This window comes from Phaenicophaeus curvirostris, chromosome 5 (assembly GCF_032191515.1).
Source record: "Phaenicophaeus curvirostris isolate KB17595 chromosome 5, BPBGC_Pcur_1.0, whole genome shotgun sequence".
Lineage (NCBI taxonomy): Eukaryota > Metazoa > Chordata > Aves > Cuculiformes > Cuculidae > Phaenicophaeus > Phaenicophaeus curvirostris.
Genome location: NC_091396.1, coordinates 56,444,151 through 56,471,976, shown reverse-complemented (window position 1 = coordinate 56,471,976; position 27,826 = coordinate 56,444,151). Strand labels below are relative to the sequence as shown.

The 27,826-nt window shown below is 41.5% G+C and overlaps 1 protein-coding gene across 1 annotated transcript; it reads right to left on the bottom strand.

Annotated features, from left to right (window-relative positions):
- Positions 1-1,272: 1,272 nt before the first annotated feature.
- Positions 1,273-25,430, bottom strand: YY1 (YY1 transcription factor). Its single transcript, XM_069858823.1, has 5 exons — positions 24,467-25,430; positions 15,164-15,326; positions 6,134-6,194; positions 3,546-3,704; positions 1,273-2,467 (listed from the first exon to the last, which is right to left on the bottom strand). The coding sequence occupies exons 1-5, from the start codon at positions 25,155-25,157 to the stop codon at positions 2,285-2,287; spliced, it is 1,257 nt and encodes a 418-aa protein (XP_069714924.1). The 5' UTR covers positions 25,158-25,430; the 3' UTR covers positions 1,273-2,284.
- Positions 25,431-27,826: the final 2,396 nt, after the last annotated feature.

Sequence of the window (27,826 nt, the reverse complement as noted above, 5' to 3'; positions counted from 1 at the left end):
TACTGATATGAGGCTTAGATAAAAATTTTTCAGATCTCTCTCCTTAATCAGACACACTATAACTAGGGGCAATACAAGTTTCAATTCCCAGTTAATCCCCAAATCAGTATTTAACATAAATTTAGTCTCACATGTATGTTCAAAAACAAAGTACTGATACCATCAAGGAATATCTTTAAATTGCAATTGAATAAATGGGTTCCACTTTATGACATAGGAAAGCAAACTTCTGCACAAGCCTAACACCATCATGTATAGTATTTAAGAAAAGATGTAAGGTCAGTTAGAACTAGACTGAACTGATTTTATTTCCTTCCAAAAAGAACAGACAGTAATTTAACTGTATACAGAATTTAATTGTAACTATACAAGTTTAAGTATATCGTACTGTTCAAGAACTGTCTATATAATAAAAAATGCTGCCAAAACTCTAACGCACACTTTACAATTAAACGTCCCATTTCTCTTTCTACTCCAACTAGCCTCAGACTAGAGCTGCAGTGTTCAGATTAACTTATGTACGGATGATAATTCCCTTGGGTCTTCAGTGTAGTTTTGTTAATACCCATGTTTTTTCTACTACCACAAAAACTAGACTCAGAAGTTTTAAAAATATTAGCCATGAAAAACAATCATGAACTTTTGTAAAAACAGAATTCAGAAAAAAATTAACAACTGTTTTTACTAAAATAAAATGTCACAACTCTCTAAAAAAATAATACTTATGCATTTCTGTACATATTCTTATGTTTATTGATGTCACATCTTACTGTGGAATCTGCAAATTTCTTACTCTAAACATTTGAACAAGTGAGCAGTAACCACTTTGAGTTAACCATTAAAATTCCATCAAGTTCTCCGAGAACTCAAAGTTCCTGTTTTGAAGTAAAAATATCCAATGAGGTTCCAAGAATTTTCACCATCCCGCTCAAACAAGTTTGCCAAAAGAAAAAGTAAATTTTCTTTTTTTCTGGTATGACCACTCAAACCCTACTTTTCCCCCACTTTCTACTGCTATGGCATTTGAACCTCCAAGACTCTCTTGCTTTCACTGAACAAAGGTGCCCATATAGCTGTTTACTGCACTGCTCAACCCAGTTGCTGTCCAGGTACACTGAAAGCGTCCCACTATATTGCCAAGTCTCCGAGTCCACTGTTTCAGTTAATGGAAGTCAAGGTCACATAAAAACAGAAATACAGTCACCAATTGTATTTAGATATACCACCGCATGTGGCATTATGTAATTTAATCGCAAATCACCATAACTGAAATCAAAGTAAAGGAAACTTGAGTTTATTTAGCTTCCAATTTCTGGGATGTCAAGAGGAACTAGGATTGCGCTGGACAACAAAAGAAAATAGACTGTGCTTACAGATCATTTTCTGCCATATTCTTTCTTCAGGACCACTGTTTTATTGTTGCCCTTTCTATTACATGGGATGTACATATTATCAGGTGTTAATAAAAGGTCAGTGCCTGCACAATACATTCTACAACTCAGCACCACTTTCCGTAACTGAACAGGCAAAGAAATTACACTGAACATCAGCATCTGGCAGTATTTCTCCAAAAAAAGTGACTAAAATGGATTTAAATTGATTAACACTATTAAATCACATCTAATATTTGATACTACATGATTTCATTACAGCTATACGATACAATTATACAAAATGTGTTAACATCAAAGAATACAACCAAAATTAAGATAGCAAACAAAACCTATATAACTTTTTTCTTTACAGGAAAATACTTTTGAAGTATGCATGTAACTGCCCATTCTCTTTAAGAAAATCTACCGCAAGCAAGTTATCAACCTCCAGAGAAATCACACATAGCATTACCACGCATATCCCCAAAAAGTGTACAATATGCACACTTGGAAAATACAAAATTAAAAAAATTGTAAGCAACAGGTGAGCTTCATATTTATAAGAATGTGAAAAGAAGTCCAATTTTAGCACTGTTGTATAAAGAATTGTCTTTTTTGATGCAAGTTCATTAACTGACCCCTCCAGCTGGGGCCACACTTTACAAAACACCGTGTTCTTCAAACGGGATTACAGAACAAGGTAGAGCATCTTAGCAACGTCACCTGAAAGTTTTTTTTTCTGGGTTTTTTTTGCTTTTTATTTACTACTTATCAAAACACGTCCTTTAGGTTTGTAGGGTTCTTTTTTTTAAAATTCTTTCCTAGAAACAATATACAAAGGGGAGGCGTATTTATTTTCAATTCACACTCCTGTAAGATGCTTTGAGTTCAAGAACTTTCTCCTCCAACTTTCACTGGTTGTTTTTGGCCTTAGCGTGTGTTAAGATGTGAGATTTCAGGTTAGTTGATTGCGCAAACTTCTTATTGCAGCCATCGAATGGGCAAACATAGGGCCTGTCGCCAGTATGAATTCGCACATGTGTGCGTAAATTGAAGTCCAGTGAAAAACGCTTTCCGCATCCTTCAAACGTACACTGTTGGAAGGAAAATACACACCCCATTAGCTGACAAAACGATACTCATTTCCATCACTGATTAGAACAATATTCTTTAAATCACTAGATTGCACAAAGATAAGGTAGATGCTGAGGATTATTATAGGTGAAGCTGTGGGCATCACTTGTAAACTGCATTAAAAAAATAAAATGAATACTTAAGGTTGTTTTACCACAGTAATCTATCTCTTTTCAAAGAGGGAAATAACTTCCAGCTGGCAAGCTAATGCTTTCACTAAAAAAACCTTCTATGCATCTGAAATAGCATTTTGCTAGCAAACATGTTTCATGTCATAATTTCCCCCTTTCAGTGATAATTTGCAAAGATTTGCTCTTTTTACCAGTTTTACTTTTGGGATACAAAGGGCAGCTTATTTAGCAGTAAATACTTATATCACACAGTAGATCTAGCATACATATTAAGTGAATGCCTGAGGACCACAAATGAAGTTTCTGAATTAATTTATTTTTAAAAAAAACCAAACCATCAAAAAATACATATCATGAACACATACTGGAGAACACAGATAACCTCAAGAATACCTGTAAAGAAGATTTATAAGGAGTATCATAGGAAACAGGCACAGGACCTCTAGCAGCAGCAGCTCACGTGACTTGATACGAATGGAAATTAATTCAGTGACTACCATCATTCTGCTGAAAACTCATTAATAGGCACTACTGAAAATTAACATCATGTGTCAACTGAGCAAACAGTGCCAAGTCTCAGTTGTCCACAAGTAAAACATTGATAAAATGAGGAGAAGAAAGAGCCAGTTTCCTCATTCAGTAGTAACTGGAGGCTTCATTTTTAAGTCCATTTTGGAAGATATTTCCCATGTACCTACAATTTGCTAACTTCTAACAAAAGCCCACAAAAATACTTTAAAAAAATTGCTTAAGGGGACTTCCAGTTTTTAAGGTGACCATTCAGTGCCTCACCTGGTTTTAGAAAAAACATAGTAACCCCAAAGCCACATGAAGGCTAGGTTACAATTACAGTCTACACATAAGTACCACAATTTCTTTGGTAAACATGTCTGGAGGTTAACAATACCTGGAAGGGTTTCTCTCCAGTATGAACTAGCTGATGTCGCTTTAGTTTTGAACTCTCCACAAAGGCCTTGCCACATTCTGCACATACGTGTACTCGAGGGCCATGAGTGTGCAGATGCTTCCTCATGGCAGAGTTGTCCCTGAACATCTTTGTGCAGCCCTTGAAAAGAACAGTGAAACTCAATTAGTAGATAAGCTAGTTCTGATAAAGAAGGCTTTATCTGCTACAGTACAAGCATGTAGAATGCTTTTACATCCTGAATACTTTCATAAAAGTTAGCCCTGAAAAGGAGACTCCTTACATTTATTTTAAAAAAGCAATACCAAGAAAACCAGTCATTTGAAAGGCTGATTAAAAAAACACCACCAACAACCCCAAACTCAAAAACCTTAAACCCACTTCTCAGTAGTACAGACCACATGCAGTCAAATGAATAACTGGACAGTCTCACTGAGAAGATGTAGCTCAGATAAAAGCAAATGAATAAACAAACAAAAGCACTTACAGTTACAGGGGAAAATTAAACAAAAATACCCAAAAGACAGAATGATAGTTCATGGATACCTATGTTATCTTCTCCAATGTCTTATGTTCCGAGTACTACAGTACTACAATATGGGATATAATCTGTGGTATATTAGAGGCTATCTCTAGCAGCATTCCACCTCCCAATATTGTCCTCTTCCTTCTGTCCTTCTCATTCCCAAGAAGGAATGGAGCAAGAGGGTTTCCAGCATGTAACAGCTTTCAGAAAGCACCTTGTCCAAAGTGGCAGCAGCAGATTGATCACCGCCACGTTGAGATATAAAGAAACTGCCACTGCTTCTGTGTTTATCCTACAAAGTGATACTGGGCAACTGTGTAAGATAGGAGAATCTTGGAGTTAGTGCCAACTCAACCTAAAAGCAGAAGATACTCACATTAACTCAGGTACAGCATGAGAAGTCTTAATCTGGGGTCCATGCTGCATTGACACAGGAATATTACTTTTGATTCCAGAGTACGCTCAAGCCAGCAGCAACCTGGAGCTCTCTTCTCCTAATGTTTCTATACCTTTTTGTCACCTTCCAGTGACAATCAATAGACATCTATCATGTGTGTTATACCTGTCTTCCTCAAGGTTCAAAATCTCTCATAAAATCCTATTAACTGTAAATTCTATCCATACTCCAAATGATGCTGCTTAAGCTTACATAAAACTAGTCTATCAACATCATGAAATTCAACAATAGAAATTAAAGGAACACTCAATCACTAATCTTAAATTCTGCAGGCTTCGTCTTCGGAATTTTTTTTTTTTCAAAACTAATAACCGCATTTAAATATGCCTTATTTCTTTAAAAAGGGGGAAATGCCACTCTCAGGAAGAGTTCTCTCTTCAGGCACTAGAATTCCTTTGGCTAATTAAGGAACCGTTCCACCATTCACTGCACCTTACAGAACTGGGTGGGGTAAAGCAGCACCAAAACAAACAACTCCTTTTGTGTTTATTTCAAAGCCCCTTTGCTTGCCTGTGAGAGAAGCAGTTACATCTACAATATTTTTCTTTTCTAAACTGAAGTCATAAATGTACAAAGCCTAGAAATAGTAGAAGAGAGAAAATGGAAGGACAGAATACTCTTTCCCACACCCCTGTTCAGATGAGGTTGAGGCTATGAAAAAGCAAATCAAAAATGAAAGCCACATTCCCTGGTGTTGTAAGGAGTAACTGTTCCTGTATCTCCACATAGTACACTATAATAAAAACATGACATTTGTAGAATGTGAAGAACTGGAAATCAATATAAGCACAAAGAGGAATCCAGCAAACTCCTTAGACCATGGCTGTCAGAAAGAAGCCTTCTATTCACACACTCTAATATGTAGTGTTAGCAACCTGCCCTGAATATTTGCTTAGGCTCACACTTATCTAGACCAGAAGTCAGCAAGATTGTATTTGTCTTTTTTTTATTACCATCTAAGTCAGCTAACAGAAGCTTTACAAAAGCTGGATGATGCAGTAAAGCAGGATGCTACCAATCTAGGTGACTGGCAACATTTATTCAAGACAGAGGCTTCTTGCTACCAGTGGATCAGAATTGTATCTCCAAGATGCCTCTCAGTCTCTTTTGAGATGATGCACCTTCCAGCTCTGTGGAATGTAATTCAAAGTCTTCCAATTATGCTGACTTTAACATCTGCACCATATATTGCTGATTCCTGATCTAGACTCTAAATCTGTCATTGTTTCAAAGCAGAGGATATATAGATCTTAGGAACGTACTTTGAACAGCTTTCAGAACATTCTTTCAAGTATGTATTCTTGGGTGGCAGGAAATCACAACAGTAAAACCAGCATGTTAAGGACTGTGCATCATGGTTACCAGAAGATTAGGGATGCACTAACCCTGAGACAAGGAATGGGAATAATATATTATTCAGTGAAAAGTTTTTAAGGAAGCCTCTAAAGAACGGTAACTACAATACAGTTTAACAGTGTGGTCTATTCCCAGTAATATATTGTAGTTACTCATTCTCAAGAGAAAACATCAATACAAAATTCTAGTTTACAAATTACCACCTACTCAGAAGCTGAGCACGTCACTTACTTTGTGAGGACAAGCTATCGTTCGTGGAGCATCATCTTCTTTAATTTTTCTTGGTTTCATTCTTAAAGATAAAAAAATTCATAGAAAAACATTAATTGACAGCTCTACTCCCAAAACTGCCTACATAATGCACACATTTATTTGGTATTCAGTTTAATATTGTCAAAACCTTCATACTATCATCAACAGTAAATCCAGCATTTAGAAAGTTCAGCTTTTCCAGAAGGACCTCTCAAATACAAAATAACACATTTAATACTACCGTCCCATTCCTTTGAATAAGTGGAAAAAGAATTTATTTTTTTTCCTGACTTAAACTAGTTCTAATTAGGAGGCTTTGTTTGAAAGCTTCATTTTTTTGCCATACCCAAGTAGCCTATTTATCTTCACTTCCTCTCTATCTCTGCACCAGCACATGAAGAACAGAGTAGCCTCAATCATTCTCCAGTATTTTCATCACACAAGACTTCAAAAATCTCTACAGAAGCAGGGAAGGCAAGCAAGTTGTGAAATCTATGTGGACAATGGAGGCATTTGTTATAACCAGAGAAATAGCAATTATTCTTACTTTAGGCTACTGTACACATGGATTCCACCTCTTGGCAACTAATAAGCTATTTCTTTACTCTTGCTCATTGGTAAGGAAATTCACCACTACTTTATGGGTGCCATTAGTCCTCATTGACCACATAAGGAGCCCAGCAAACTACTGCTTGCGTTAGGTGTTTGAAATACAGTAAGATTCCCTGTAGACATGAATATTAGACCACTTGTGCCATAACAACTGACCTGTTTGAACACCAGAGAAGTTAGCTGCATAGACGCTATTCTGAGGGAGTGTAGTGCCCTTTTATTTATCTTTACTTCTCAAATGTATAGTGCTGTCTTCAAAAAAATCAAAAACAAATGGCTGATCTCCACCTTATGGTGGATGTAGGTAGATGTAAATAAACGTACCTCAAACAACTGGAGATTCTCTTAGATAAGTAACCTTACTGTAGAAGAAGAGCTTAGACTGTTTTTGTGAGTTCCTGAATGACTTTTCTTGATAATACAGTACAAGATAGTTCTGCATGACAAGGTAGCTACATATCATAACTGTAAGCTAAAAAAAAAGTTTTCTGGTATACTTTCTAGTCTCAGTTTAACAAATATGAGTTGCTTGATTTTAACAAAAGAACTGGAATTATCAGATTCACTATTCTTCGCATTAAGAAGCAGAGGATTCTGCTGCTATTCAAGACAGTTTTAATCCCCAGGAGTTCAGTTCCTGGAAACAGATATGGAAGAACAGCATTGGAGAGACAGATTTCCAAGTAATGTACACATGTACTTTTTTTACATGCATTTTTAAAAACTGAACTGAGACTGGCTAAGCAGCGCCTTCTAAATGTTCAAAATAATTCCCAAGAGCTGTAGGGAAAATAAGATGAAATCTCTCCAATCTGACTACATAAGCATTTGTTTCTTTACAGATGGGGTCCAGTCTTCGCTGATAATGTCACATTCCTACGCTTATGTCTGAAATCTGCTGTTTGACCTGCTTCCATGTGGACATGTGGAAGAGGGCAGCAATGGAAGGCCTTGTGAAGCTGAACTGAGGCAAGAGCAGAGAAAAATCTCCCTGAGAAATCCTGAAGACCGGATCCAGGAAGACCTCCTTACAGAGGAGTCGCATGTGATGGAGAAGTCCCCTGTGGCTCTGTGGGCTATCAGCTGTTGCTCAATCTGACTCCTCTCAGTACTGCAGATGTAGCGCAGTTCAAGTGATGACAGACTAAAATGCCTGCCAGTTAGCCACTTACTTAGATGACTTTATTGATTAGAATTAATTTAGATAATCCAGTTGGGATACAGAATGATTGTGCTATGTTTAGTTTACGCAACTTCTTTGAGTGAAATATTAAGTACCTAAATCCAACAAATAACTGGGATTAGCTCACTGAATACACTCTCCAGTGAGGTTGTAGTCTGAGAATACTACAGGAACTGAGGCTATCGGAAAATATACACAGAAAAGCTTTCTTACAGTACCCCTACCGAAAGCTTTTAACTATCCTTCATGTGAGATTCTCCTTATTATATTTCTAGAATTTCTACAGAAGGAAAAGGCACAGAAATGTGCATGTTACACCAAAATGGACCAACAGAAGAATGCTTTGACAAGACAGCACGTGAGAGAACGTAGTGCCATGGGTTATAGAGAAACACCCTTAGGGGACAAATCTGGTGCGGAAAAACACCTCCTTTACTTCTACCTCTATCAACTTGTTAAATGTTGCTTGAGTCATTCCTTCAGTCCTGCCTCAGAGCAAAAAAACTTCAGAGCCCAAGATCTGTGTCTGTGACATCATAAGTAAAATCGCGATTGTTCTAAAGTCTTAATAGACTATCTGTAAAGGAAGAGACTAGACACAAAAGGATCAATAACAAGAGATGTGGTACACAGCTTTAGTGGGCAGAGCCTGCATTTTTTACACTTGGTGTAAGACCCCATTGATCATTGTGTTAAATCCTATTCATAACTTATGAATTTCCTCTGGTATTAATTCAATCTTTGAGAAAGAAATGCTGCAACAGTGTCATCTGTAACAGGCTGCTGAAGCAGAGTGAGAGGGAAAATAGCCTGGCCAGCGCAGTCAGGAAGATTCTAGATCAGCATGGTCAGGATGCCTGAGGAACCAATGATAGCTGAATGGGATGATCAGACATGGGACAGACTGGAGCTTCAACATGCACCTTACACCTTCAGTTCAGTGTTTGAGCAGGCATGTAACATGAATCAATGTCCATTCTGGAATAATCTGACAATCTTCAACCTTAGTTTCTAAAGCAAAAAGTATCAGCCCATCAGTATACTTGAATGGAAAAACCCTTAGTCCCTATTGACTATAAAATCACAACATAGTTTAGCTAATAAGGGGGCAGATTTAAACTATTTCCATTTCTCATGGAAGTACATAAGTGGGCAATTTAAGCTTAAAGTGCAGAACAAGACTGTATATAAGGTCAGGGTTCTAGAGACAACTAAGCTATTCAACCAAACAGAAGCTTCCGAAATAGGAAGAGGTGGGAGTGTCCACGAGATACCTCAATGTGCTGTAGGGAGCAAGAAGCTGCTGGGCCCTTCATATACTTGGATTAAAGGCATGAGGTCACATACATCACGGGCACAGCTACAACAGATCAGTCTGTCAGATGCATCGTCATCTTCACAAGGCTGTTGAATCCATGTGACAATCACTCAAAGAAGGCTTACACATTCAAGCGTATTAGAAAAAAAGACTTTGGTCTTACTTTAAAATTAACTTTCTGCAAAAGGAGACCAGACTAGAACATAGGCTGTTGATCTTAATTACACTGCTGCAGGTAGCTCTTGCTGGTGGTTAGACCTTTGGCTCCCACCCAGTAGAGCATCTCTACCAGCTCCGTCCAAGTTTTCTTAGCCTGAAACATTAATCAAAAACAGAACTCTAACACATACCACTATTTAAAACAACTACAGACACACAATAATACCTGGGTGAAACTTTTGAAATGGCTGCCTTTGCAGAAAGTCTATTTACTTGGCAAGACCAGAATTTTCATTTCTGCAGTGAGTTTATGTGGGCAATGCCTACTGGTAGCAACTGCAGGCTAGCTACTACAAAAAACTAGCAAGTGTGCCTTTTGGATCAAGGCACAGGGACACCATGATTAAGGGCTAAGTCTGTTATCTTGTACTGGGGGAGTGAAGGGATGGAACAGGCAACAGCTGAAGGAGCGGAAAGATGTGCAATCCAACAGCCTCACAGAATGAGCTCCACAAGAGCACACTCTCTTATCCATGCATAACGAAGTCTGAGTGAAATCACAGGTATTAAACCACTCATTTCCTCAAAAAAAGAAAGCAACTCTGTCAATGTGCAGTAGCAGAAAATATCAGCTCCCTTCACCCACCTAGCTGAACTGAAAGAACTGTACCTTGACAGAACCAGTCCCCACCCCAAACCTCTGTCAATCCTACAACCTATTATCCTGTAGACAGATCCAAATTTGAAAGCTAGTCACAAAAAAACAGTGTTAAGGCTAAAAAAAAAGGAAATACATGCCAACCCCCCCCACCCCCCAAACAAACATCATCTCCTTGTTCTGTCATCTCCCCTTTTTGCCTCTGTTAAAACTCCATGTTCTCACATCCTTGCTTCTATGTCTATACATAAATCTAACAAACAGTATTGCTTCTCTCAGGCAACTCCTTTGACACATTCTAGACATCTCTGATGACCAATTGTGATATCCACCTGTGCTGACAACTGCATCCCTAAAAGCAGTTAAAAGAGGAGGAAATTATTCTCTACCAGTAGTGTCACTGCCACTTCTGATCTGTTCCCTTGCACTGCCTGCTCAGTCAGAAATAACATTAAGTGTCATGGTCCTTGCATTGCTGCAAGAACTCATTTGTGCTGAAGAACCAAAACTAGCTAGACTGGATTTTGGATAAATAGACAAAAGGGGAGTGGTGCAAGCTGTCCTATGAATTTATCTACACCAGTAGGCCCACAGCAGTGTCTTGCCAAACTTCAGTCACAGTTAGGCAGGAAAATATAATTAAAAGACAAAGTTCTATTTTACTCCAACATTCTAGCAAAAATAATTACTAGTTTTGTTCCAGTCAAGGGGAATGTCATATGTGTAACCAGACAGGGACTTTTGCAGCGTGGTACAAAGCAAGGGGCTTCCTCTCCCCCAGAAGAACACTTTGGGTAAATCAATAGTCAGTTTACTGACCTTAAAGCTTTTCTTCAATAAGAACAAAAACCAGTACAAAAGCATACACCTCATAAAGGGGCCTAAGTCATAAATCCAGGTGACCAGAACGCTTTGGCACTTTTAAGAAGGGTGTCTGATTTCAAACAGTTTCCTCCTCTTCATTTTCTATCTATTTTGGAAAGTAGATGGAAAGGAAGGGCAGTTCTCACAATAGCTCCCCCTGAGAAAAGGTACTATGAACAGCAGAAGATAAAGCCATGGAAGATAAAGGTTTTATCACTAGGACCATTTACTGTGCCCATTTCTCACCTACAGCATCTGCCTTTCCTATTTATTCACTTTACTATTCTGCTGTCTTTAGCCAGTTCAGTCACGTAACTGTCTAGAGGGTAAGAGGAAGAAAGTGGGGACATCAAGAAATCAGCCACTTTTCAGTCCTTCGTTTGAGGGAAACTTGCCACATGCACCAGCTAGAAATGTCTTCTATTTCCTCAAGCTTTTTTACCAAGCAATTACGACTTCTTCACAGCTAACTACAGAGTTAGTTGTAATCAATTTATTCTTGGATGAAACATTTTTTCACTTGAAGGAATTTCCAATGGCCTAGTCAAAGGTATAAAATGGGAATGGGGCAATTCATTAGGGTTTTATTTCTTTCTTAGCAGATCATTCACAAATAATGTTTTAAACATTCTGTTACAATTGCCCAAGAGAAAGCCATGTTATTTTCTCTTTTTTTTAATTTAATTTTAAAAGCATACTACAGAAGATGCATGAGCCCTACAACAGAATGAAAGAATTTGAAAAAAGGTGATAAATTGCCCAACCAGGTATAATTTATGGTCATTTGCCTATGCATTACTAAACATGTCTTAATGTTCTGACACAGCTGTTTATTCAGTGTTTTCAACGGTTTTAAAACATATAAAATCCTTTCCAGGAGTAACTATAACAGTTCCAGTTAAAGGATCCAGATTCTTGCTACATGACCCAATGACAAATGCACTAAAAAAAGCAGCAGCACATCACTGTATCACCAGAGCCGGTGTAACCGCTCACTCACTGTGCCACTGCCACCTACCCACTGAGTGCCACTGGTGTCCACTGCAATGCTGAATTACTACAGGTTTAATTTTACCATTATTTTAAAGGCTACAAAGGATTTGTTACCTAAAGTTTACCCTAGCCTTACCTCCCACTAACCAGACCACGACCAGAACTCCAGAACCTTGCCTGAAATCTGTTACCACCAGAATTCAAGCTCTGCTTGTTTAAACCTAACCTCAGAACTTTGTTCCTAAGAATTAATGCAGATGTCTCAGTCAATTTACCCTTAATCAAAATAAGCTGCACAAACAGTGACTCTAGCCTGGGTTTGAGTAACCAATTCCTACAAATCTATAGTGAGATTTTTCCAACAACCTTAATGAAAACAGGAAGGCAACCCAAAATAAACTTGCTCTCAACTGCTCAAAATACAGTTACCGTACAAATTTACTAGCCCATTCTATGTGGACTGTGCACAACTCTTTTTTCAAGTCATCAAAATACAAATTTAGTTACTCAAAACTGTACTGAAAGCACCTGAAGCGACTTAAGTTCAAAACTAATAGTTTCAACTTCATGCGCTATTCGAAGTTTTCAGAATACAGCTACCAACTTCAACATTCTCAACTGCAATGCAAGCAGCAATGCCTGAAACTTTCAGAGAACTTTACACTAAACATGTTCGTTTAGCATGAACAACTGTATTCCTAGGACCTCCAAACCCAATTCCAGTACATGTTTTCTTCCCATTTGCTAAGCAAGGTGCGTGTGCAGTATCACTAGAAACAAGACAGTCACTATAAAAATAGGTTTGTAGGTATCAGTGCTTCAATTCATGATCTTAGCTAAAAAGAGTCCCTTCAACATACCTCACTACAAGACAATCAAGACCTCAACAAGCAATATTCAAATTCTAATATAGTCATTCATCAGACTCACCTATACACAATCATTTAAGAGCTATCATACAACTAAACAGTTTTCTTTTTCATTTTCCTTGTCATCAATAATGACAAAGGAATCAAAAAACCTTTCTTATAACAGAAAATGTGTGAAGTTTTCACGTATCTACAAATAATTTATCAGAACAATTAGGTTTCAGTCAACTTGGGTATACTACTAAAGGTTATATCCCCCCCTCTTCATGACTCCACCACCACATATTCCTCTCATGACTGAAATGGATAATATTTTACCTGCTGTACAGAAATGTATTAACAGAAAAGAGACTTGTACAAACAGAACTCAATCTTTCTAGAAATTCTAATTCTAGAGCTTCCTAGAATATTCTACCATGAATAATAAAAAAAAAAAGTAGTAACATTAAATTACTGCCAGCTGCCACTATTTTCTCAACAGAGAACTAACTAAACCTCAAACATACAGCACATTTTACAATATTAAGAAACACGTAGACAGATCTGACAGAAGCAATATGGTCATTTCAAGAAGCCCAAATCCTGACAACCATTTCAAGTATTGAAACCAGTCTGGAGAAAAATGTTCAGTATTTACATGAAGAATACCCTATGAGAAACTATGTAAACTGCCTAACAAAAGATGGCTATTCAGTACTTAAATGTTTATTGGAAGCAAAAGTTTCAGCATGTTTTAAAATAACTGAGAATACCATTCTAAGCATATGATAAGCAGAGATATGTAATTACAGTTTAGAATTAGAATGTTGTGTACACTTAAGAATATCACTTAGACATTTGTTTCCTCAAGAAATCGTATTATCCTTTCAGCAGATCTTAGAAGAACACACAGTCATTTTTATCAACAATAGTAAAACAAGAAACAGCATCAATAGGTAGAACTTCCACCACCACTTTAGATAAAATCCTGTTTTCAGTTGTTCATGATGCGTGCTATATGCTTCCAGATCAGACAGCCTGAAGAAGGCAGCAAGCCCTGCAAAACTATCTTACTAAGGCCCTTCAAAATCCATAGTTCAACAGCTTTACTGAAAATAATTGTGGGACGAGGCTGTGCTGGCACTCCTCTGCTACACAGTGAAGAGAAACAGAACAAGCTTGTAAAAAGCAGCAAGATCAAACAGGTGAAATGAGAAGATGCACACACTGGACACCAGGATCCACGAACCAAGAAGCCAGACTAGAACTTGTCATAACAGTCACTGCCATCTAGCAACTAGCTGGAAAACCCAGTGATAAAAACAAAGTTCACACTTCTCCCTCTACTAGCTGAGCCAGCTGGTAACAAAATGAAAATGAGTACAGTTTCATACAAACGTTTTGCTTTCAAATGGGGGGGAAAACTGATTATAACAGCTGCAGGAAGCTAACAGTTGTGTTCACATATTTGGAGACACTAGCATTAACGCTGCCCATGCACTGAGTGAAGGATTGTGATTTCAGTAATTATAAGCACTGCACGCAGAGAAGGGCACCAAGCAGATGCGGAAAAGACAACCCTAAAGTCACAGCTTGCCGGTGCTAGAGACTTCTCTGGTGACCACCAGCTGCCCTCTGGTGGCCACTGGCTCCCCGGAGCGCTGGGTACCAGAGCTGGGGCTTTGAGGAGGGAGACGGGCAGAGACACAGGACACTCTGTACTCCCCAGAACAAAGAAGCTCATGTCACCTCACCTCGAAAGTAAAAGTCACCTTGTAACTCAGGTCAATGCATTGATATGTAAACGAGGCACAACTCTGATTCACTAGAAAAAAATCCCAGCAGCACAGTTACCAATTGTGAAACTGCAATTAGCGTCACTTGAAAGTGCAAGACACTACCCCATTAAAAAGAAATTTAAGGCCTAGAGCTCAAGAAGTAAGAAGCAGGTGAAAAAGAACAGTAAGTAGCTTTACAAACTAAATATCATAGTTTCACTTTCTTGTACTGAACAACCTGAATGCAGCATTTTACTTATGAGATTGTTTGGCCCCAAAGGATCTATCTAAAACTACTCACACAAAAGATACATTCCATCATGTCAAAGATGCAGCCTATCAAAGTATTTAGGTCCTGTCTTACCCAACAAGAACTAAAAACCAGAAGCCATACAAAAAGTCACTGATGAATAAAAAACCCCATGATTTTAACATAGTATCATCTACTCCGTTCTGAATTAAGTCCCTTGTTTCAGAAGATGATTAAATGGCACAGTAAATCATACTAAGTCTACCATTTATTTTGCCTAACACTGTCATAATTAAAGCACTGAAAAGAAAACCATCTGAGTTTAAAGATCCTTTCTTCTACTTACCTAGCAAATTCAGCCAGTTGTTTAGGGTCCGATAGGTCAATGCCAGGGATTCCACCAGGAGGAAGTTTCTTCCCTGTCATGTACTCCGAGTAATCTGGAGGAGAATTCTCTCCAATGATCTGTTCTTCCACCACTGTTTCATGGTCAATATCTTTTTTATCATCTGAAATATACAAAATACATACTGAAGATAAAAATGGCATATAAGTTATTAGGCTGCATCTCAATACAAATTCACTACTATTGCACACTTAAAAGAATACACTGCACTTCCAGATTTCCATGCTAATTGTAAACAGCAAAAAGACTTCCAAACAGTTACAGCATGAAGAACACAAAAAAGAACACAGTGGACAAGAACCAAAAAGCATAAGTTGTGTATTTACTTAAACGCAACAAATAAGGAAGTAAGTAGAACAATCCTATGAATACTGGCTGCATTTGAAAGATAGTGCACTTTTCCTGAAACAACGCTTAAAATAGTTATTTCCCTTAACCTCTTTAAGAACAGCCATCACCATATCCACTTTGGATCTCATCAGCAGTCAGTAACCAAGGAAGCCTCTCAGAGGAGGATGTTAGACTACTGATCCTTACTTCAGTCTTCAGACCTCCTTGACTTTCAACAGAAGCGTCAATGAGAGGCAAGAAAATTAAAAACAACCGTTGATGTGCTTCAGGATCTGCCTATAAAATTAATGTTTTTCAACACCTGCAGACAAGTCTGAAAGAAAGCAAAAAAACCTAAATGGTGCATTTCTATTCCAAGGAGGTTCTTACTTCCATAGCTGAGGCCACCCTAAGCTCTTTCACACTCTACTATGTAAACAGCAGATAGGGATCACTCAGATCTCTGATACGCAAGCCAGTTAAGATACTGCTAGTTTATCCACTCTAAACTTCCTCCTACGGATTTATGCTCAAGGACAGCAGTAAAATCAGGTGGAAGACGTGCTGTTGCTGTCTACTCACACTCAGAGCTAGACTATGCCTACACATTATGTTTTCTCTCTTCTCCTGCTCTTTCGTAACAGAAACTAGAGATGCACTAAGAAAACGGAGAATGGAAACTTCCACCTATGTTCCTCACTGCAATGCTCACACCAGCAGGAAGACAGACACAGCACTGTTTTCCACTATCAAATACACCTGGGACAACAGGTGTATATACGGCTGTAACTACTCAGCTACACATTAATAAACCTGCTACTTAAACTACTTCTACTCTGTGTATGGGGATCAGATTCTGCAAGTACTTTATACACAAGAGGCTTTACAAAAATAACAGGAAGTTTTATTTTTACAGGTAGTGTTTAAGGAATGGAAATACAAGGTGGCAGGACAGAAATAGTATTTCCCCTTTGTTTTTTTTTTCTTCCAAAAGCAAAACAAGAAAATAAATGAGGCAATGCTTTTCCTAAAGAGAAACACAAGATAAAGCATTATTCATTGCTTGGTAACTTAGGTTAGGAAAGAAAGTTTAAGACATACACAAGAAGAAAATACACTAAGGACAAATTTCTAATCAATTTGTAATGCCTGCTTTTAATGTTTGCCACTGAGCTATTTCTAGAAATGTTACTGCTAGTTTGGGGTTTAATCTGATCTACCAGATCAAATAGCAGTTCATGTATATGTTCCATGGTGAAAGAGGAAAACAAGACTCCAGCACTGCAAAGACAGAAGTGTTAATAAGAAAATACTACTTGCCGCATCAAAATTACAATAATACACCAAATCGACTATTTGGACAATTTTTTAAATCCTAACCTAGTTTTCCACTCACCACACTACCTTTTCAGTATCTACCACTGCTTTAAAAAAAGCAACTGAATTTACCTTAAGCAAGGATTATATGGCAAACTTCACAGCACATGCAGGACTTACAAATTCAAGTCAATATACCCTCAATTTGGCAACAATTTGTTCTTCCAAACAAAAAAATATTATGAAGTTCAGAAGTGCACTGAACTTCTGGAAAGCTAAAAGCACTGCCTTCTCTATGCTGCAGACTAAAATGAGATCAGCTGCCTTCCATGGAGCCATTTCAACTGCTACCAAGAACTTCCAGTTTGACCATTCGATGACATTGGTAACAGAAAATTTTTCATTTCCTGCCTCAAATCAGATGCATGAGTCAACAGGGAAATTTTGTATACATTCCGTAAGATCTTCTTTCCTCCCCTAGCTTGCTATTCCGCAATGTTTTCTTGCTATTTGGGGGCCAAACTAAAAGAAAGTTGGCCTTCAGTCCCTTCCCAAAAGCCCGCCAACAGAAATAAGCTTCACAGCTACTCCGTTCCACAGGCCGTTGGAGTAAAACATGAAAAGCTATGAACGTATTGCTTTGATACAGTAAAAAATCAGAGAAAGTATCCCTTAATATATTGACAATTAAGAAAAAATAAAAAACAAACAATTTTTTCTACATTAAAAACTATCACTACACCAATACACACCTGCAGTTTTAAAAATTGATTTAAACCAAAACAGACTAAAACAACATACAAAACGTTTACCTTTAAGTGTTACATCAGGCTAACATCCTTCAAGACAGAAGATCTGGTTCACGCCAAAAATCACATCTTTTTCAAAAGTAGCAGTTGACTTCAGCAGCTTTTTAGTAACCAGACCATCCTGTGATGTTATCAACTCATAGGGAAAACAAAACAAAAACAACACACAAAACCCCACACATACTTCTTCAGAAGCATTTTGGAAGAACTTTACTTATGCCTTCTCTGCACAAATTATTCCAAGTTTACTTGTGACACCCTACCAACCTGGAGTAGGTAGTTCATAGTTTGGAGACTAAAGTCCAAACAAACTTCCACCCAGGCTGACAAGTTAACCAATACTCTCACTGCAAACAGACTAAGTTGACTACGTTATGTTTCCTGCCTTCAAACAAGTCCTGGTGCCCACTACATCCATATTAGTTACCCTTTTTCCTCTCACGAAGCATCAGAGAATCAAACACATTACATCCAAAGCAAAGAAAAACACAGAGACACAACCCTTAAATTCTAGGGACACCTCTGCAGAAGTACAATACAAATGAGGCATAGTAACTCCATGCAGTTTATGCCCACACCAAGCTAATCTGGATGCCACCCATGCAAGCTAAATACAGATAGAGCCATGAAGCCAGTCAGGAAAAGGATATTAACTGGTATATTTTACGTGATCTGCTCCGATTTATCCCTTAAAACCACTTGAGAGTACAGCAGACTCAAATGAAAGGCATTCTGCTTAAGTGTACATTTAGCACTATTCTTGTATATCTAATGCAGTTTATTTAAAAGGAACTTGGAATATGATTTTATTCTTCTGAACTATACTGAAGAACTGAACAAATGTCAATTAGTTAGTGCACTACCAGTCACTGCAATAGCTGTGAACAGTATTAATCTACCTTAAAAAGCTGAAAAATACCGATTTGTTAGAGACACCACAGATACCCCTCAACACCCTCCTAGGCTTAGTTACATCAAGATACTTAACTAGGTTTTTCTATGTGCCTGTTCAGTTATATCCAAATAAATCTTCACATACAGCATCCTTCCACCTGTACTCCACTCATGTCCTATACACAGGCAACACACATCTTGAACTGGGGTCACTTCTGCACTTAAAACAAGTATCTCAAACACTTTTTCACTAAGATCGGTTAAAGTTCAGCATTTTAGCCAGCCAAATCTTTTGACTACCGCTTAGAACTTATTTCTACTGATGATATAGCCAAGAAGTCTTAAAGAGTACCAAGCCCAAGCAGCAGCTGAAATATGAAGAAGCCAGATTATTGGGATAAAACCCACAGATTCCTGGTAACAGATTAATGACAAAACATAGTAGAATGTTTCCTAGGAGTTTACTGATCACCTTTTGCTCTCATTACTACACTTTTTCCATCTCTTGTAGCCCTTCTGTTGCACAGACAATCCATCCACCTCAAAACCCCATTATTTTGTGCATTTTAGAACAGTAGCTAGCTTCAGCTGACATCTCTGAAATTCCCCAGCTTTATAAGATAACCCCGTTAACTCTCAAGCCAAGAAGCCCTGCCAGTATTTCTGCCTCAGTTATTCTTGATCTTAGCAATTATACTCTACTTCTAGATCCCTAATTCTCTGAGCCATTCTCCTCTGTCACAGAGCAGGGAGAACACACTGCTATTCAATCAGTTTTCCCCTGGGGAAAACAAAGAGTGCAAAAGGGAACTCCAAAGGTGTACTTGGTAGCAAAGCAATGAGACCTAATCCTGTAGCTTCCTCCCCAAGGTACCAAGATAGAAGACAATTCTGCTTATCAACTAAATGGTTGAACACCATTTAAGCCTAAATTTTCTTTTTATGATCACATGGTTAAACACATTAGTTTTCTAGGAGAAGCTGAAATGCAGTTACATGATAAAGGATGTATTCCACAACTGTGCAGTACCCAGGCACTGTGGTAACAGCTTGGTTATTGCTTCCACACTGCAATCTCCTCAGGCAAATTAGTTCATTGGTCATGTTTGGAAGAAAAGAACCATAATTAGTTTGTTAAATAATACAATTATTTAGCAAACACTTCTGAATGTTAAATTCCATTTTACACAGTATGTCATTTTTTAACCTAACTGGCTTCTAGGTTACTTTCCTCTGACGTGGCTTGCACACAGATTGAAAACAAGTTCTTCTTTCCCTGTGTCACCCATCTCTTATTTCACACCACTGAGACATGAACTAACAAACTCTGCATATATCAATAGTCATCATCCAATATTTGTGAATTGAGATGCTGTGCCAAAGCACTATGACCTTCTGAATCATCAGCGTTCAAGCGACGTGGACCTCCAAGGAAAGAATCCAATACAAAGCTAGAGGATTCTAGTTTGAAGGCAGGCTAAGAGGTAACTTAACTGGGAAATTTTAAGTGATGAACCACATTAATGTATTTCATTTTCAAAACTGAAAAGGTATTTAAAACAGCTGCAGAAAAAGGTCTACCTTATCTTCTAAGGTTCACCAGCAAACATGTCAGGGTAGAGTCAGCGCTCATGGAAACAGATTATCATCTTAATATTTTAAAGGAACCAGACAATCACTTTCTGCCTCTATTATGAAAAAGTCTCACGTAAGAAGCTCATTACCTACTTGTCATTGCCAAGAACATTGCCCAGCCTTGATCCAGGCCCACAACTGAACTACATGACTATATTATGTAAGATGACTGATCAGACAGCAGATGACCTTCTTTCCTCACCCTTGCAATCTAATAAAGTCAAATGAAAATCCATCTATTTTTTAGGACATTAGAAAGTTTTTTTAAGAGGTTTTGAAGAACCTTCTAGAAACCTAGCATGAACACACCCATCCACCCTTGAGTTTCCAAATATGGGTCCACAGCACAGGCTTCCTGGATTATGTCATACACAACTCCTGCGTCTTTGTCTTTCCCATCTAGGAACAGGATATTGGAGCAGTTTAGTATCTGTGGGCAAGGTTTATAGTTTGGTTGTGCTGTTTCAGCCCTACGCTTACAGACTATACGCTAACAATTATAGTTAAAGCCAACACCTATTTCAGGTTTGAAAGCTTGACAGAGTCAAAAGTAATTATCCAGAAGATAATTATCCATATGCTGTTACATTAATCCATTTTTCTCCCTCAAGATTAAGCCCTGGCTGCTTGAAATTCCAGCATTTGGTGGAGACAGCATTTCAGCACCACCTTCCTAAATGCTCCTGCATTCTAAGAATCAATTTTGTAAGCAAAATCTGACAAAGTGATTTCTAATGATCCTTCCCCTCCCCCATCACTATTGCGTATCCAACCTGGAGGCAGTCACTAAGGATCTTTCAAGTTCAATCTAGCACAAATGAATTCCACTTAAAAAAAAAAACCAAACAAAAAAAACCCTTCCCAGTACAAATTGAGATGTCCCACTTGGAGAGCACCATTAACAACATACAATTTTCTACATCCATGATAGGATACTCCAATGAAAATAAAGAGGATAGATATTAGATGCTACAGGAACATGAATAAAATCTCCACGACATACACCTCTTCAACCTTTTCAGAAAATAGAACGCCTTTGTTCAGTTACTATTTTCAAACGTGAAGAAAGACAAATAATTCCAGTTTGAAGATCTGGAAAGCTAATCTGAAATAGAACAAAGCATTCCTGTTTCAAACTAAACACTTTAATTAAAGTCATCACGTGTCCCAAGTTTGATATCACCATAGATACCAAGGTAATAAGAGAAGTTATGGTAAGTCTAAACAGTTGCCAACAGTACCGCAACTTCTAAGTAACCATGTAGTCCTTTAAGCACATTGCTATATATTTCACAGATTATTTCTACACATTTCAGGAGGTGCTACCAGACATGTTACACTCATTTAGGCACAAAGATTTATGTTTGACTAAATTTGGTACTACCCGTGTGCAAGCTAATAAAGCAGCGCTAGAAAACAGTAACAAGTAATTAATTCACATTGTCTTCCCACACTGTGGTGAGCGAAGTGCCCTTGTTCCCAATTCAAATACCCATGAACAGCAATATAGGACTCATTGTTTTATCTTGATGCATGGCCTTATTTACTATTTGTCTTTTGAAAAAGCTTTTGCAAAGCATTTAAACCAAACAGTCAATTACATCAGTGTGCAAGCAAGCCTTTAATGGTGCCAAAATATAGAGACAAAACTACTACCTTTGTTCACAATAAAGCGTGCCCAATTCTGCTGGGAAACTTTAGTACACATACGCTTTTGCAAACCCCTAGTCTGTTCTGGTGTCCCATTCCCCCATCACACACACCCCTTCAGTTTCGCTTCTTTCGGAATTTTTCTGCGAACTGTTCCCCCTCTAAAATCTCAGAAAATAGCCAATGAAGCTTCAGCATTTGACCACTTCTGTAACATTCAGTAAGCTGTGTAAAAGCCTAGCCAATAGGTTCAGTAAAACTTCACAGCACCCTTACCTGAGCATGTCATTCCCAAAGGCTGTTTGCAGCTGGGGTGTGTGTTGGTGTGCGTACATGTGCATTCAGGGAGAGGAGGTCAAACTTCAATGCTTTTTTTTTTGTCTATACATTTTGTGACTTTGCTTTGGGGTTTGTTTTTTTTTATTAGAAGTGAAGTCAGAATAGAAATTCTGCATCCTTCTACATCATGGACATAATTGAGCTGAATGCAGCAATGCAATTCAATCTCCAGTAAATTTCAAGTGGATTATCACTCCCACTGAGCTTGCATGGTCATGCTCATAAAGAACAAAACCACTGAAATCAATAGGCCTACCCTGATGTAAAAGTTGCATATGCGGGAAGAGACTCAAGCGTATTGATTATACACATGCTTCACTTCAGTCAAGTAATAATCAGCATGCACAAGCTCTAAGAAAGCATCCTATCCAGCACTCTGAATTCTGGAGTGTAAATGCATGCTAGAAATCTGACCATTGATCTCAGTGAGGCCCTGCATCCTGCTAGCTCATGAGTCATACACCCACTTGCATTCAGCTGCCTTAGGCAGTCTCCACAAAGCAGAAGACTCTACTCGTTTCTATTATCTTTTTTCTTTCTTGGATGATCAATTCTAAGTAAAAAAAAAACAGCAGGTAGGTACAAAGAATGACACACAGGAGCATATAGAATCCCAGTCAGTATCTGGGAAATTCTTAAATGAAAGTTCTTTTCCGTTCACCAAGAAGCAGGTAACTTTGATCAGACTCATTAGGTTGTCAACTGACACTTCACCAGAAGCGTCATATACTTTGTCAGACTTGCTAAGTAATCACCTATATTTTAAAAGGGGGTAAAAACCAGAATTACCTTTCTTTCCATATTTTCAGACAAGTGAATTCAGCCACCCAATACACTTTTCCTTCAACACCACTCTTTCTATCGGACATTCACAAATTCAGAAAGCAAACATTTGGACTACCTCAGAAGCTTAAAAGGTATCTCTGTCTTACCAGACTCTGTAAGAATTCAAAGGAACACAAAAATTACGATAGACAAGATAGATTACCAACTTACTATCCAAAGACCACACACCAATTTAAACACATTACACGAAAGAAATACTATTTGATCTCTTTTTTTCACAGATTTATATAACTTCAGCAAAGTGCTTTGACCACAGAGCCTATCTACCAGCAATATGTTGTTACAAACAGCCGCTCTTGTCAAAGAAAAAACCCAATGCACCACAGATAACGCTTTTCTGCTGACTTTTAAACAGACTTTTCACACACACACACGCAATATCCTGAAAGAAAGGATCGGGAAATCGTGGCAGATAAAAAAAGCGGGAAGGGCAGGCGCATGTCAGGTCTATTCCGAGCCCTGCAGATACTTAACACCTCCACCAGATTTTATTCCCTTTGAGAGAGGCTCGCGCTGAAACCCCAGCTCCTCGGAAGCCCCGCAGGAGCTCGCACCCCGCGGCCCCCCTGCCCCTCTCCAAAGCCCCCGAGCCGCCCCCCGGGCTCCCGGCGAGGGGCTCCGCCGCAGGGCCGGCTCGCTTGTGGCCGCCCCCTCCGCGGGGGCGAAGAGGCGCTTCCCCCCGGCCGGCACCGCCCCACCCACCGGCCGCCCGGCAGCCGCGGCGAGCCGGGCCCCCACCGGGCGAGCTCCGAGACGGTATTTGGGGGCGAGTGGCCGTCCCGGGGAACGCCGGCGGGGCAGGGGGGGTTCTTCCCCCCCCCCCCCCACCCCTCGCACACAGAACGGGGGCGCGCCCCACGCGTTTGAAAGGCGGCCGAGCGGGGCGGGCGGGAGCGGAGCCGGCGCGCCGGGGGAGAAGGAGGATGGAGGGGGGACAGGCGGGAATGGGAACGACGAGGGGCAGCCGTGGAGCGAGCGAGCGGCCGGGAGCGGCGGCGGGGCGGGGACGGTGGGGACGGCGGGGGGGGGGGAGAAGCGAGGAGGCTGGGTTCGCCCCGCACCCTGCGCCCGCCCGCACACCCCGCCTCCCCCTGCTGCAGAAACTACGCCATTGCGGCCTAGTCCTGGAGCCAGCGGCGCGCTGCCGCCCTCCCTCCCGCACCCCCCTCGGCCGCCGCCATCTTGGCGGCCGCCGCCATCTTTCCTTCCCCCCGCCGGAGCCGGGCAGGAGCCGCGGCGGCAGCAGCGCAGACCCCGCCATCTTTTCGGGGAGCCGCCATACTTGCCCTGGCGATGAACATGGCGGCGCCCATCGCACACATCAAAACATGGCCTCCCTTCAAAACAAAACTGTCCGAGCCGTGCCGGGCGGCCGCCGGCGCGGCCCGGGGCGCGGGGAGGGAGGGGTCCGGCGCACACTTACCCGAGGCCCACATGGTGACCGAGAACTCCCCCTCCAGGGTCTTAATCTGCACCTGCTTCTGCTCCCATTTCCTGCCGCCGCCGCCCTCGGCCCCTCCGCCGCCTCCCCCGCTCAGGTAACTCTTCTTGCTGCTCTTTTTGCCGCTGCCGCCCTTCTTCACGCGGCCCCCGCCGCCGGCCGAGGAAGAGCCGCCGCCGCCGCTCTTGCTGCCGGCGGCCGCCACGGTGACGAGGGTCTGCTCGATGTACTCGTCCTCCCCGGCGGGGGCCGGGACCGGGATGAGGATCTGGTCCTCGAAGCCGTCGTCGGCCCGCAGCCCGTCCGAGTCATCTCCCCCCACCACCTCCTCGCGGGTCTGCACCAGGATCACCTCCTGGTGGTGGTGGTGCAGGTGGAGCTGGCCTCCGCCAGCCGCCCCGCCGCCCGCCCCGCTCGGGTCCCCGTCCGAGACCAGCGGCTGCAGCGCGATCATGGGCTGGTGGTGGTGGTAGTGGTGGGGCGGATGGTGCGGGCCACACTCCTCGCAGCACTCGTCCTCGTCCTCCTCTTCCTCGTCCTCCTCGCCGCCCACCACGGTAGTCTCGATGGTCTCCACCGGGATTGTCTCCACCTCGATCTCGTGCAGCTCCACGATCTCGGCCGGCATCTCCGAGCCGTCCGTGGCGATGTACAGGGTGTCTCCCGAGGCCATGGCGGGGCGGGGGGGCGGGGGACGGGACACGCCGAGCTCCGCGGGCGGCGAGAGGGCTCCGCTCCCCTCAGCGGACGGCGGGGCTCGGGCTCCTCTCGCTTCTCCTCCTCCCCCTTCCACACAAACACCAGCTCCTCGCAGCCAGCGAGAGGGAGGCAGCCAGCCGCCAAATCCCGGCTACGCTCCCTCGCGAGACTTCGGCGGCTGCCGCCGAGACGGACCCCAGCCCCGGGAGGCCGCTGCCGCGGGGACCCGCCCCCCCAACCGCCCCCGACCGCCCAATCGCGCCGCCCGCCGCGCCCGGCCGAGCCCGACGGCCAATGGGGCCGCGCCGAGCCGCCCCGCCCCGCCCCAGCCCGGCGCCGCCGGCCAATCGCGCAGCGCTGCGGCTGCGGAGCGCCGAGCCGCCAATGGGGCCGCGGCTGGGGCGCCCCTCGCCCCGCCCCGCCCCACCCTCAGGCGCGCTCCCCGGCGCCCCGGCAGGGGGCGCGCCACCGCCCCGGCCGTTAACGGCGGCGCGCGAGGGCGGCTCGAGCGGGACCCGGGCCCCGAACGGCGGCGGGGCGGGTTGGACGTGCAGCTGTCGGTGCTTGTTCCTCGAGGTTCCCCGAGGATTGGTTCCACGATCCTTCCCAGGCGCGGAGCTGAGGCTGAGGAGCCCGCACGGAGGATCTGCTGCAGGTCGGTAGTTGCAGGGACCTCCGTTCTACCCAGTTTAAAACCCCGTGCGATGTTTTCCTACTTCCAGCTCCCAAGGACCTCACCTGACTGCCGTGACTCTTTGAATATTGTGGAGAGAGGCTTGGCGACTGCATCAGCCGATGTCTTTGGGACTTACGGATGCACTTCATCCAGACCTATAGAATTTTGTATGTTTAGGGTGGTCACAAACTTGTTTTTTTCTTACAGTAAGAAGGACTTCGCTCCTCCAGTCTTATGGTCCATCCACTCGAGAGGTAGTATGGAAAGACTGAGGCAGAAAAGTTGTTGAGTATCTCAGCCTTCTCCTCATCTGTTGATACCAGGTCCCCATTCTTGCTCATCGGGGGAGGGGGGGGTGCACTTTCTTTGATCTCCCTTTTCTGGCTGAAATACCTGCATAAGCTCTTCTCATTATTCTTTGCATCCCTTGTCAAGTTCAGCTCCAGCTGCCTCTTGGCCTTCCTGACTCCGTCCCTACCCAATCAGGTAGCATCCCTATAATCTTACCAGGATACCTGTCCCTGCTTCCACTGCCTGTGCATTTCTGTCTTGCTTTTAGGTTTCACTGGTATGTCTCAACTCATCTATGCTGGTCTCTTGTTTTCCTTTGCTGATTTCTTGCAACTGGGGATCAAGAGCTTTTGTGCGTTCTGTGGAAAACTTCCCTACAGATCTGCCAGCTGTGTTCTGCTCCCTTGTCCCTGAAGGCAGTTTTGCAGGGGGTCTTGTAGACTAACTGCTTGAAGAACTGGAAGTTTGCTTTTCTAAAATTCAGGGTCCTGATATCACCCTTTACCTGACCCATATCCCTCAGGACTGCAAACTCTAATCACTGCATGATCACTGCAGCCCAGGCTGCCTCCTATCTGGATGTCACTGATGAGCTCACATGTGTTGGTGACCATCAGGAGCAGTATCGCATCCGCTTTTGTAGGTCAGTCTGTTACGTAGCTTAAGTTATCTTCAGTGCATACCAGAAGTCTCCTGGATTGCTTACAGCTCACTGCTATTTTTCCATAAGATGTTGGGGACGAGAACCTGCAAATGCAAGGCCTCCTATAGCTGGAGAAAGAAGGCTTCATCAATAGGCTCCCATTGACTGGGCAGCCTGTAGGATACACCAACCACAAGGTTCTGTTTGTTGCCTCAGTCTTTTGATTCTGACCCGCAAGCTTTCAACCTGTTTGTGGCTATTCATCAGAGAGAGATAAAGAGCTGTTTCTCATTCCATACTACAGAACTAATTGTTCTGGCCATTATCTCAGCTGCATCAAGCCAAAACTAGGTAACTTATTTGATAATTACCAAATGCCAAATTACTTGGTGAATACAAGTCCACTGTATTTTAAGAAAAAAGGACACAGAAAATAAGTTAATCTTTTATAAAGTAAGAAAGAATGAGCAAAGAAAGAATGATCAAGAAGACTAACCCTTGTTTTCTAAATCTTGGGGGTTTTCTTTTGGTCCTATTCCTGCTTCCTTCAGTTTACATTAAAGTGAGAAAGAGGAAGAAATTTTAAGTGAAATTTGTGAAACAGCTGAGCTTATCACAGCTCTCATCTGCTATCTTCTGTCTAGCCTCTACTGGAGTCAACACACCCTTTCCCCAATTTGTTTCACCCAGCCTTTCAAATTCACCGATTTGGAAACCTCTGAAACCTTATTTTTTTCTTCCCATTCTCACACAAACTTTTTGTCTAATATTTGAGAAGCAAGATTAGCCCACATGTTGTAAGGCAACGCTAGTTGCTAAACTGATAACAGTGATGTGACTAGTCACTTTTAAGATATTTTTGCTCTTGTGTAAAGAATACCAGATATAAGAGTTACTTCCTGGAGGAAAAGAAAATCAATAGTTAATAGTACAGGGTTCTCTCTTTAACAGCTATTAAAGACTTACCTAAGACTGATGAGTAAGTTCTACCAATTCAAGATATCAAGTCTTCCTTGTTATCTTCATCTAGATG